We start from the raw sequence: 13,484 nt of genomic DNA on the forward strand, positions 1-13,484 counted from the left end.
TCGGGTCCTAGTTGTGGCATGTGGGATCTTTTGTTGCAGCGCATGGGCTTCTCTAGTTGTGGTGTGTGGGCTTCTCTCTAGTTGTGGCTTGGTCTCTAGAGCACGCAGGCTCAGTGGTTGCACCACATGGGCTCTCTAGTTGTGGCACGCAGGCTCCAGAATGTGTGGGCTCAGTAGTTGTGGCATGCAGGCTCCAGAGCCTGTGGGGTCAGTAGTTGTGACACACAGCCTCCCTAGTTGTAGTGCTCTGGCTCCAGAGCACATGGGCTCACTAGTCGTGGTGCACAAGCTTAGTTGCCCCGTGGCATGTGGGATCTTAGTTCCCTAACCAGGGATCGAACCCATGTCCCCTGCATTGGAAGGCAGATTCTTAACCACTGGACCACCAGAGAAGTCCTTAAATATGAGTTTTTAGAACTCCTTTCTTTACTTTGGTTTTGCCAAATATACAGTTGTATCTATTGTTTCAGAATTATTTTTGTTGTTGTTTTAATGTTGCATATTTTCTAGAGACCAGCTGGTGAATGATTTTGTATCTGATGCATATTAGAGACTGTTGAAATTAAAATCCTAGTATGGAAATTACTCAGAGGAAACTCACCACAAATTTAAACATAGATAATACACCCACTAGAATGACTAAAACAAAAAATAGTAATAATACCAAATACTGGTATGAATGTGAGGAAAACTGGATCTCTCGCATATTGCTGGTGGAAATGTAGAATGCTGCACTGATCTAGAAAATAATTTGGCAGTTTCTTACAAAACTAAACACACACTAACCATTCGATCCATCAATTGTTCTTTTGGGCATTTATCCCAGATAAATGAAAACTTATATTTGTGCAAAAAAACTGTACATGAATGCTCATAGCGACTTTATTCCTAATAGCAAAGTACTGGAAACAACCCAAGTATCCTTCAGTGAGTGAAGAGTTCAACAAATTTGGTACATCCAAACAATGGAATACTACTCAGCAATAAAAAGGAGTGAATACATGCAACAACTTGAATGGACCTCCAAGGTATTATGCTCAGTTTTAAAAAAATGAAGCTCAAAATGTTATTGGGTTGGCCAAAAAGTTCATTTGGGTTTTTCCGTAAGATGGAATGGAAAAACCTGAACAAAGTTTTTGGCCAACCCGCATACAAAGTATTAATATATGATTCCTAAAATGATAAAATTATAGAGATGAAAGATAGATTAGTGTTTGCCTGGTGATAGGGACAAGGGGTGGGGTGGAGGAAACACAAGAGAGTTCTTCTGTGGTGATGGAAAAGTTCTGTAAGTCGATTGTGGTGTGGTTACACAAATCTATACATAGGATTAAATTGCATAGAAGTATCTACACACACACACACACACACACACATGAATGCAGGTTGAAAATATCATGAAAACTGAATAGGTCTATAAACTCATTAGCAGCAATGTATCAACCTTAATTTCCTCATTTTGATATTGTCCTACAGCTATATGAGATGTTGCCATTGAGGGAAAGTGAGTGAAGGGTACCCAGGACTCCAGTGGTTTTGCAGCTTCTTATGAGTCTATATTGATTTCAGTATTAAAAGATTTTTTAAGAGTAGCTGTAGCACAATTACTAAACACTATTAAACATTTAAAAATAGAACCAGCCCTTCATACAACTGGCATTTAAAACAGCCTTCTTTTCAGAGGCTTACTTCTAAAAGTCTTCAGTTTGAAGTGGTGATTTTTTATTTCAATTCAAGCATGCAGTTGTGTCAAAAAATATGGTCTGTGAACATAAAAGCTTCAACTTTGCTCCTCCACTCTCGGTTTTCTTCTTCTTCAAATGCCCTTTATTTGACCAAGAAGGATATCATTTCCCAAAGTACCAAGAGAGCCATATTTAACTTGAACAACATTGTTCTTTTAGGTTATTAAGGCTGTTCAATTTTCGCTATTTGTTGCTACCCTGCATTAGAGACTCTTCTGAAATGTCAGACTGAGAAACTTGTACTAGTTCCAACACACACACACACACACACACACAGCAAAGCTGTGGAATTAGTGCAATCAATAACCTTTGAAAACAGAATTAAAAAGCAACAATTGAATGCTAAGATGTATAAAACTATCTTGTTCCTTTTCTCTTTGAATATCAGCGTGACCAAGGAATCAAGAAACACACTAGAGAGTTCAACTGAAAAAGCATTTATTGAGTACCTATATATCATAATCATAATACCTTATAATGACATGCGTGTTATGCAGAGTGGTACAGGTTATAATGATGATAAAAGAGTGCACACTCTCCAAGAGATCTCAAATCTGCATCCCCAATATTGACAAATACCCTAGGTTTTATACTGGCACGTTTAGTGAGAAGAAGTAAAGCATCATGTAATACCAATGGTGAGAAAACCAAAAATCCAACAGAGTCAAAGGAAGAAATAGCTTAGCCGGCTTGGGTGAAAATAGGATAGGTCTCTGGAGAGAGGCATCAAGGTCAGGAGAGGAATTGCAAGGCTGTGAAAATCAAAACCCTACGGACAATGGTTTGTAGGACTACAACCATACCAAATAATAAAATGTATAAGAATTTGGAATTCCACATACAGAATTATTCTCTCTGTTCTCTGAATGGTATGGGATACATGTAGATAAAATAAATTAAAAAAAATTCTGCCCAATTGTGGATAAAATTTGGCATTTTCAACAAAATATCCTATCCAGAGAAATAGATATGGTGGCACGGATGTATGCTCAAAAGAAAAATCACCAGACTCCTCTCTTTTGTTCTCATTTTTTTGTTTTTGTTTTGTTGTTGGAAAATATGTCTTAGAATTAGTGGATACCAATACATTCTCTAAATAGTTTTATAAAGAAAGGCTAATTAGGGACTTCCCTGGTGGCACAGTGGTTAAGAATCCACCTGCCAATGCAGGGGACACAGGTTCGAGCCCTGGTCTGGGAGGATCCCACATGCCGCGGAGCAACTAAGCCTGTGTGCCACAACTACTGAGCCTGTGCTCTAGAGCCCACAAGCCACAACTACTGAGCCCACGTGCCACAACCACTGAAGCCCACATGCCTAGAGCCCATGCTCTGCAACAAAGAGAAGCCACCGCAATGAGAAGCCTGCGCACCGCAATGAAGAGTAGCCCCCGCTCAACGCAACTGGAGAAAGCCTGCGCACAGCAACGAAGACCCAACGCAGGCAAAAATAAATAAATAAGTAATTTTTTTAAAATTAAAAACAATAGAAAGGCTAGTTACATTTTACTTTATTTGATTTGGACTACTTAATGTGCTAACTTTCTATTGTTGATCGGGTTAATTCAGTTTTATTAAAGCCAACATTAAATTACCAGGAAAAATAAAAATCAAAAGGTTAATATGTTATTTTGAAATGCATTACAAATAAGGTGGATTAATGGATGGGTGAGAAGGATAGACAAATGTGTGAAAAATCAGTGTAAGAAAACGTTAAATGTAGAATCTAGGAGTGGGGATATGAGTGTTCACTATAAAAATCTTCCAGTTTTTCTGTATGTTTGAAAATTTTCATAAAATTTTGGAAAGAAAATGCAAAAAAAGAAAAAAATCAAAAGGGCAACCAGAGATTTCGGCGCCCAGATAGATAGATAGATAGATAGACAGACAGACAGATAGATTGATAGATTGCTTCATTTTCTGAAATAATAAACTGGGGACTTTGTCAGTATTCTTGACCTCAAACAAATAGACTGCCAAATACTTCTCCAGCAAAGATGGTTTATTCAGGATCAACAGAGAATTGCAATTTAGCAAAGGAAAGAGAGCACTTCTTTAGAGGGAAAAGAAAGTTGGGAAGGCTGTGATAAACAGAGTCCATGGCTTTTCATTGGATGAGTCCTTGCCAGGGAAGAAGAGGAGTCTTTCTTGTTCCCATTGGGCTCTGCTCTCCTTGCAGGGCTTGAGAGCTCCCCCTTCTGGTCTCCCAACTCTATTTAGTTGAGGGTTTCATTCATTCATTTTTTACAGTATACAGCAATTAAGAAAATGTTACAGAAACCAAAGCCTTGCATTAGAAACCTCAAATGTGGTTTCTAGGTAAAGGATAAAATGCTGGAGATTAGCTATGGTAGTGGAAAGTGTCCATTTATATGGAAATACCTTTTCCTGCCCCACCTTTACATTGGTGTTATGCTTTGTCAATATCTGAATGTTCTGGGCATATATTGTCACCTGGGGGCCCAGGTCTGTCCGATAAGACTCTAGCTCTCCAGGAGATCCAAATGATACAAGTTAGGCTTGTCTTCAGATGGAGAGCACAAGAACAGAAACATGTAGCTACTTAACTTAAAGATCAACATTATATGGAGTCAACCAAAAAAATACCTCACTAATGTTTATATCCAGTCATGAAAAAGAGCTTTCTGTATTTTTTTCTGATTTTGGTCCACACCATTTTAAATATTCTTTCCTCTTAAAGTCAAATTGGAATTTTCAATGAGTCTAAAAAAGACCTGATTGGTTTAGAATTGATTAACCTAGGAGTATTCACTGCTTATCGTATTCAAGGTAAATAACACTTGATTGTCGGTTGATTAGTAGCTCCTCTGAATTACTGCAAGCATTTCTCTTCACATTCAACATTGGATCCATCGTCCAAAGTTCCCAGAACTGCAAAACTTCAGATTCCTGAAGAGGGTGCCTTGACAGTTCCATTGCTTCTAAGCAGGCCTGGATCTCAGAAATCCCAGACAAGTTGATATTGATCCTTTTTAAAAAGTTATGTACAAAGGAAGTGTTTCTGCAAACCTCCTTTAAAAACAGGGTCAAATAACCAGTTGGAAAATTTTCCAAAGGTGTCACATTAAACTTGAATAATACCTTCATTTTTATGGGGCTTTTAACTTTGGAAATTGCTTTCACATGCATTATCTCATTGCATGTTCTATTTCATTGAAACAGTGTCTAGGTTTTAGGGCTAAATTGCAATGACTTAGATATCAACATGTTGACAAGGACAATTCAAGAAAAATGATTACTACTATGCCAAACAGAAGTATTGACAAGGAACTGACCGACTTTAAGATCAAGTACTACAGTGTGTTAAGATTCTGATGGTTCCTTTAGCCCGCTGCCTTACTGCTGGAGGTTTCTCAGAGCCATTTCACCTTTTCTTTTTTTAAAAGGAGGAAATGAGTCACTTCTTTTTGTCTCCTTCCATCCTTCTTATTTCTGATTTTCTTTTTCTTTTCAATCAATCTCCAGGTGAGCCCGACCCCAGGCTGCATCCGTGCGCTCATGAAGATGCTGTACTGCCCTTACTGTCGGGGTCTCCCCACGGTGAGACCCTGCAACAACTACTGCCTCAACGTCATGAAGGGCTGCCTGGCAAATCAGGCTGATCTCGACACCGAGTGGAATCTGTTTATAGGTAAGGAGCAGCTCAGCGGATCCAAGGACGGGGGTGTGGGAACAGCAGGTGTTCGCGGTACCTGATGGGCAGGTCCAAACTGGTGATGACTTGTAGAGACTAGGAGGATTAAAACAAACACAGGCGCGCACACACACACACACACACAGACACACGTGCACACACACACACAGCGTTTAGCAAATTATAAATATTATTTTGCATTTTTCTTTATTTTTTGTAAACCTGAAAAATAAGACTTCCTGGTCTATTGGGAAGGACAGTCCTGTTAAAGATTGTACGAGCCAGCTGTACTGAATTAGCTGATCTCTCTGATGAAGATAAAAGTAATCTTGTTGAATTTCTGGGAGCTCCTGTGAGTAAGGGACATGTTAGAAAAGAATCTTGTTTTAAGAAAAAGCCCACAGTACTGTCTCTTTCTTATTTGTAGTATCTCAACATAGTCACAGATATTAGTAAACAATTCCTTCCTTAAACATCTATGATGAAAATAACTCAACATTTTTGCTAAAATATGCAGATTTTCTTCCTCAGTCTCTAGAGAAGAATGTTTTCAGCACAGCAGCATGAAACAGCCTTCCTGTCTTTAAAAGGGAGGAAGGAGGGAGGTGGGGAGATACAGGGAAGTTCTGTGAATCACCACTGTGGTCTGGAGTGGCAGAAACCACTCATGAGTCTGCACTGCCAAAAGATATTTCCCAAATAGCTATCCAAGGATAAAAGGACAAATTTCATAGGCAGGCTTCTCCCAGGAAAATACACAGACCTTGAAAGAGTAAATGTGTTTTCTCCCCCTCTGTCAAATGGCCTTCAAATAAAAGTACTTTCAATTGCTTTTACTGGGATTGCATAGTGACAGGCAGAGTGGTGCCAGTAACAGTGGCACTCATCAGCCTCAGAGGGACTAAGTCATTTATGCAAACCTCTAAACCAGAAGGCTTGAGTAAAGTCTTCTGACATCTAAGCTTTGGGTAGGAAAGGAAAAAGATGCATCGGAATACAAAGAAACCTTAGCCCACCGTGCAAAAATGCGCATTCAGCCTTGGCGTCAAAAGCCATTACCTGACACACTATTATGCTTAGGAAGCCCAGAGAAAACTGTTTTGAAGTTTTAGAAAAAAGATTTTAGTGGGTAGATCCAAATGGAAGTCATCCAACAAAATCTCAGAGATCATTACAGAGAGAATAAATTGATGTATTCTTCTCTCTCCCTTCAGTGGGAGGACAAAATCCTTTTGTATGGTCTTGGGTTACCTCATTTGAGAAATGAAGGAGTTTTTTAAAAGTTAATCATTAAGGTACCTTTCTAACTCAAAAATGATATGATTCTTTGCTACGATTTTTGTTCTTTGCTAAGATTTTGGAGAGGAGTATGAATTTTTTTTAAAAAGTAAGCTTGATCTTCTAAAATATAAATTTAGATGAATTCTGGCAAAGACGTTACCTAAATAATGCTAATTAAAAAATACTCTCATCCTTCATTAGTCTACTCAATTCAAAAGGAAATAGTAATTCAAATGTATTATATTGGTATAATCATATTGTCACTTGCATATGTAAAGCCTAAACTAAAACAACTTTATAAATCATTGAGAGTGGTAAAGTTAAAACAAATCTGTAAATTAAATGCAAACTATAAATAAAAAAACTTAAGGTTACCCAAAAAAGAACTCTCATCAAGAAATCTAAAAAGATTTACCTATTTAGAAAAACAGATAAAACCTCATAACATCATCACTCTTGAATCATAAAGATTATTCATATGGTTTGGTTGAAACTGCCATAATTCATAACACAGTTAAACTGTTTTGGTCAGCTTGCAATTTATTGATGAAAGAAGGCATGTGGATTTTGTTAAGTAGAGTAGGACATGATTAAAAATGAGAATATGGGCTTTTTAACTTGTAAGAGCAACAGTGACTTCTTAATTGGCTTTTTTTCTCAGTCCTGGCTGGGTATTTGATGTGAAACAAATCCTTATACTTCAGTCAACTGGGTTTCCTAGATGCCAGTTTGATGTGAAATTGAATGTCTGGAAAATTTCATTTAAAAACTAAAGTTTGAACCCAGCCTATGTTGGAGTACCTGGTGTTGTACCATACACCTCATGGTACCTCATGGTATGTACCATGGAAGGTACCTCATGGAAGGGACCTCATGGTAATCCTACCATCTTAATATATTTCATACGTCTTGCTCCCCTATCTCATTTTTATTAGTCCTAGAGATCTCTCAGAAAATTCTTCCAATTTTCTTTCTTTGGGTTTTGCTATGACATTGAGAATTGACCACCCACCTAGACTTATAGGGCAAAATATGTTCTTACTAATACTTGTCCGGATGTGAAGTGTTAGGTCATGAATTTATCACATGAATTAGTCAAATGTGCCAAGTACATTTCCTACACAGACACATCCAAGATGAGAGTGTTCATGAATGCAGCAGCAAAAGATCAGTGAGCAAATCAGTAATTCAACAAAAATTATATATATTAGCCCTCTCTCTGATTAGCACCTGCTCCTACTGCTGCCAATTGCACGTGCTGTCTCTGTCTGCTACGTTAATGTCCTGGTTTATACATTTTTAATACATGGTCATCTAAAATGTTAACAGTGACATGCAGGCAACCACCAATAAAAACAAAGGTCGACCTGGTGGCACATTCTCATCATCTTCAATTATGAATTAATTGAAAGTGATTTATAACGATTTAGAATTCAGTTGGTGTCTGCATCATGTCAAAAGAAAGGCACTCCACTGATAAAATGAAATGTTTTAAGTGTTCAAGTAAAAACCCCAGTGGTATTCCATTCAGTTCTGAGGTCCTGTGGGTTTTTTTGTTTGTTTGTTTGTTTGTTTGAATCCTAGGGGAAAAAAAAATCAGGAGTTCTACTTGGGATATATTTTCATAGTCCTTTAGGAACTTTAACTCTGTTAAAACACAGAGACCCTGATCAAAAGATTCTTATTAATTAACTATTGTAAGAAAAAGGAAGAACTCTTTCCTTTTTACGTAGAGTCTTTTTTTTTTTTTTTTTTTAAATTTCCTGGCAGCTTTGAAGATGCTGCTAGCCCCGTTGTAGAGTACTTGAAAGCCTGGGTTCACCTCTGTTGGGAGCTTTCCCCTACTGCCTAGGAGCGTGTGGGATTCCCCAGTACAAAGCCCAGCTCAGCTTCAACCTGTACCTCCCACTTGCTGGATCCAAACCCCTGAACTCACAAGAGCAGAAGGATCACGACAGTGGCTTTTAGCAGGTTCTCTCTCTCTGAAACTATGCGGTCGGAGAAAAATGGAATTTGAGGCATTGACAGTCTCTTTCAGGCACTTACCCCCGGTGTTGCTGTATATTCACACTCAGCTTATTCCAGCCTGGCTTTTGAATGTTGCCTAAATGCAGGAGGGTTTTCTTGAAAAGTGTTTACCTAAATTAAAATTTCCTAGAGGGAAAACGGTTTGTGGGCAGAAGGCAGTCGTTTTGGTAAAGTCTTGTGGTTCTTTTGAGTGTTTCGCATTGATACCAGCACTCCACAGATAAAAATTGTTCCATTGGACAAGGGACCACCTTGCAGATTACACCTAGCTTGTGAGAACAAAAATTAAGGCTGAAGTTACATTTATATGGGTATAATAAATCTTGCTTCTACTTAAAAATCTAGGATATGTGGGAAAGTCTCCTCCGAACATCTGGTACCTTCTATAACTAGAGAATAGAATGGACTGAGAATTAGAAAGGAAAAAAAAATGGTTTTTCAGTATGAGGAAGCAAATGCTGGTGAGACTAAAGATGGATTCTGTGTTGTTCTGTAATATTTTTTATTACTGAAATGCTGTAGGATACTTATTACTGTAAGTAAAAGGCAAAATGATCTCTATAGTTCCATGTAAAAGTGAGACCTTAACGTGTTTTTCCCCAACATGGGAGCTTAGGTTTTTAGGTTATCCCAGTTAGTGAGACGCTTGTACTCTTAACATATTAATTCAACTCATTATATTGAGTAAGCTAGACACATACATTTTTTTGCCCTCAGGGAATTTGATGTAGTTAAATTAATTATAATCAACTGTGATAAAGTGTTTGACATTATAGGCCCCAAGTATTAACAAGTCCCTGTGACAATTTCAATAGATCTAGCGCGATCTATCAGCGGTTCTTAAATACTTGGTTTATTTTTGACACGTTTTATGATCAACTCTCACCACCACCACTGCAACTGACTTGAAATGATAAGATTTGGAAAATGTGTGTTCATTTTTGTCCAGAAGAGGTTGAGTTCCCTGGTCTATTGGTACCCTCTAATGATGGAGAGATAGAAGAGCAGCCTGTATTTTTAATTTAAGCCTTTAGGCCTTGGGCACTCGTAGATCAGACAAACCAGTGATATCAAACTTTCTGGGCTTTCTTCCTCCTTTCAAACCAACCAATTGCTAAAGTCTCAAGACAGAAAACTGGCACGAGAACACAAACAGAAAACCCAAGATAAGTACCACATCTGTGCCAGGCCAAGAGACAATGCAGTGGGTGCTGTTCATTCATTCTCTCGTTTATTCATAAATACAGCACATGTTTACTGAGTGTCTAGCATGGATCTTGCTCTGGTGTAAGCATTGGAGTAGAGAAGATAAGGCCCTGCCTGCTGAGAACAGGGCTCAATATATGTTCTTTGAATGGAATAAATGGAAACAAGTAGGCAGAGGAATGGACAGGAATGAAGTAGGAGGCTGTTCTGTTTTACTTTGTAAGTCTCCTCTTTTAATGGAAGTATGACTAATTCAGTCATTTAAAAAGTGCATATCCCTGTTGTTAACGTACTCTATGAGTGCAGGGATGGCAGAAACAAATCAGATGATGTGCCTGGTTCTTTCATTGTGACAGCTGCTATCAAGTTGTAAATTAGAGCCAGCCGCAAGGAAGCTGTGTTAGGTCAGTCAAAGGACTAGTGTCATATTATAAATGGCTATTTGGGGGCACGGATGACTTTCTTAGGACCTGTAAGAGTTGTTTTATCCTCAGGGTATTTAGTGAACTTTCTATCTGGGGGAAATGTTGCTAGATAAACATGTATCAATTCTTATAAGTAAACTTGGGTTCTCTCTTTATAAAATGTACAGGACTGTGAGATGTTGCATTTCAGAAGGATATAAAATAAACACAAGGAGCTATTTCAAGCATTTGTATAAGATACTCCTCTTTCAAAGACTTCCTTAAGCATGAAATCCTATAAATCTGATACATGTTTTAGTTATAAAGAATTCCGTAGTAAATGTGATATGACTGTAGCTGATATATCCTGAAATGCCGTGTTTCAAAAACCCCTAGACCCTAAACATAGAAAATTGTTTCAAGAACTGTAGCTAGCAGCAAGCTCTCAAGGCTTCTTCATCTCTACTTTGTATTTAGAAGACAAGGGCCTATTCAATAATACAGGCCAGAAACCCAACTCTTAAATTGAGGAACAATAGCCAAAGCAATTATGGTAGAATCTGATCTCACTGTTAGCTATAGAACTTACTTTTGCCCTTGTGCATTCCTAGAAGCACCAAGAAAGATTTAAAAAAAAAAAAAAAAAAAACAGAAACACTTTCTTTTCTATCAGTTGAAATCTAACCCCTCTCAAACCTCTGTCTTCCTTTTATAGTCATTGATTCAATATTCCTCATTTCTCATGGACATTTATCATATGCTGTGTTCTCTCTGTAATGCTGTCAGAATGCATAAGCAGTGCTAACTACTCACTGAGAAAAATAAAAAAGAAAGAAAACAGTTGGCTGGTACCCAGCAGCCTTTCACGAGCAGCATTTGTTATCAATTTCCTACGTTTAGAAAGCGGTTTACTTCTGAACTCTGCGTACGTGAAAATATTCCTCTATGGCACAATAAGGTTAAAGTCTTAAGGATGGTATAATGTATGGGGTGATTCAGCAAACACAGAGGGAGGCACTTCCTGACCTCTGAACACTTACTAATACTGATCAGCAACTCAAGGGATTCATGGGACTTGAGTTTCCATTCTGAATCAAGCAGATTTTCCCATGGATCAAAGCAGGCAAAGCACATCAAACCTAAAATTACTTGGTGTAATAGACAAGCAGTCCGTCTAAGGTATACAGTATGTGTTTCCTTGATCCCCAGTGCCAACTCCTGTTCATCCATCTCTTCTTTCCCACATACTCAACTTCTATACAATTTATAATTATAGTTATTCCATTTTCTACTTACTGATGACTATAAATGATATTCTAAATTAGAGTTTCAAGTTGGAATTCATGGCACAATATAATATGACACCAACCAATGGTCTGTAACATGGCATACCTATTTTTGCAAGTATAAAATTCTTTAGGATATAAAATGTTCCATTTATAATGGGAATTTCACTGAAATACCTCTCCTGCCTTATCATGCTCTCCAATTTCTATGAGAACCAGCTACAGAAGGATTTCGTTTACCAGGAGAAAGCAGAGCACATCAGAATTATTCAAAGTGGCTAGAGAATTGCCTTTGTATTTGGGATTTTACCTTTTGCTTTTAATTTACACTTCAGTTTCAGGGTTTCCTATAGATAAATGGTTTAATTTGATAATTATGTCAAAAAGTACTTGTATTTAATAATCAACATCTGATTTTAGTAACACGATAGTTTTCACTGTCATGTTTTCAAGTTCAAGCTATAACACAAGATGTCTGGCTTTTGGCATGCCAAGAGAAAATATTTGATGATTCTTTAGAATGGGATTCAACAGATTCCAAGTTAAATAGATCCCAGAAACCCAGGCAAAAATCAGACACTACCAATAGCCCGGTGACATGCTTAGCAATTCTGATTTCAGGAGATAAGAGAAACATGAGGTAGAAGAAAGCATTGTGCTGTAGAAGCTAGAAAGTAAGAAATATAGATAGGGTGAAGTTAGTGGATTGGTAAAGAAAACACTAAAACACATGACTGTTTACAAATAGCAAACTTATAACAAGTCCCAAGGCCACTGTGACCTAAAAGTCCTTCATGTGGTGACCTATTTAATAGAATAAAGGAGTGGGGGAAGTTAGCTCCTGAAGTATTTAGATCACTGTAAAAGTCCTGATTAGTAGCTAAGATGAAAATCTTTATTTTAACCCAAATAATAAATCCTTGTATAATGTTGCTGTACTTTATTAAAACATCTTAATAACAGTAGTGTTAAATGAGGGTACTTGGACTTCATTTCTCAAAAACATAACATTTACATTAACATAGATGTCATTAAATCTTAAACAGAAGTATATTAGATAGAAGAATCAATAGATCCTCCAATTGCTCTAAAAGTTCCTTTAATTCATGATTATCTCAAGAGTAGAACTGCTGATCATGTCTTAATGTTTGAGTCACTTTTGAAATTAGTTTTGATTTTCCTCAGGCTGTTTCTTTAACACTAAAAAAGTCTTTTTGAATCTTATTCTTTTCATCTTCTTTTTTTTGTGGATTGTTTATTATGAGCAACCTCCAAGGAACCAGGGGAGAAGCCAGATTAGAAGAGACGGGCCTGTGAATTATTCTGATGGTTAAAAACAGGTTTTCATTGGTTACTCTAAAAGGGAAATGGGTATAAATATCCTTGGGAGTCATTTAAACTTTTGAGAACCTTCATGGTCTGTGAAAACTGTGAACTTGTAAGTCACTTAAAAATATTGTGTCTACAGATGTTTGGGAAGATAGCTAGGAGAGAATTTAAATTAAAATAGAGCATGAAATATGCCTTGTCCTTCAAATAACAGCTTACATATAAATCCCACATAAAAAAAAGATATGTCCTCGATTTTTTTCTTTGCATGGATTTAAATAATTTGCTACATTAAGAATTTCCTTTATTATAACCTCTGAAGAAGTGAAAATTAGAAAGAGAAATGAAAAATAAGTCATTGAATATATGACATTACCCCAAGAAGAGTTATAAGTATCACATTTTTATTCTTTAAGGTGCAGGGATCTTCTAGAAAGATAACACTGATAATTAAATGTCAAAAAAAAAGGTCAATATTCACCACTAAAATATCAATGCTCAGGAAATTAACTGATTTAATTAGAGGCCTAAAAATAATATCAGATGGAATA

At 37.2% G+C, this 13,484-nt stretch overlaps 1 protein-coding gene across 1 annotated transcript in view; it reads left to right on the top strand.

Moving 5' to 3' along the window:
• GPC6 (glypican 6) overlaps positions 1–13,484 on the top strand; it is a 1,085,358-nt gene that overhangs the window by 738,442 nt on the left and 333,432 nt on the right. Inside the window, exon 4 of the mRNA XM_082602502.1 lies at positions 5,231–5,396. Coding sequence (XP_082458628.1) covers positions 5,231–5,396 — 166 coding nt within the window. The remainder of the gene's footprint in view (positions 1–5,230; positions 5,397–13,484) is intronic.

This window comes from Mesoplodon mirus (genome assembly GCF_964341445.2).
Source record: "Mesoplodon mirus genome assembly, chromosome: 17".
Classification (NCBI taxonomy): domain Eukaryota; kingdom Metazoa; phylum Chordata; class Mammalia; order Artiodactyla; family Ziphiidae; genus Mesoplodon; species Mesoplodon mirus.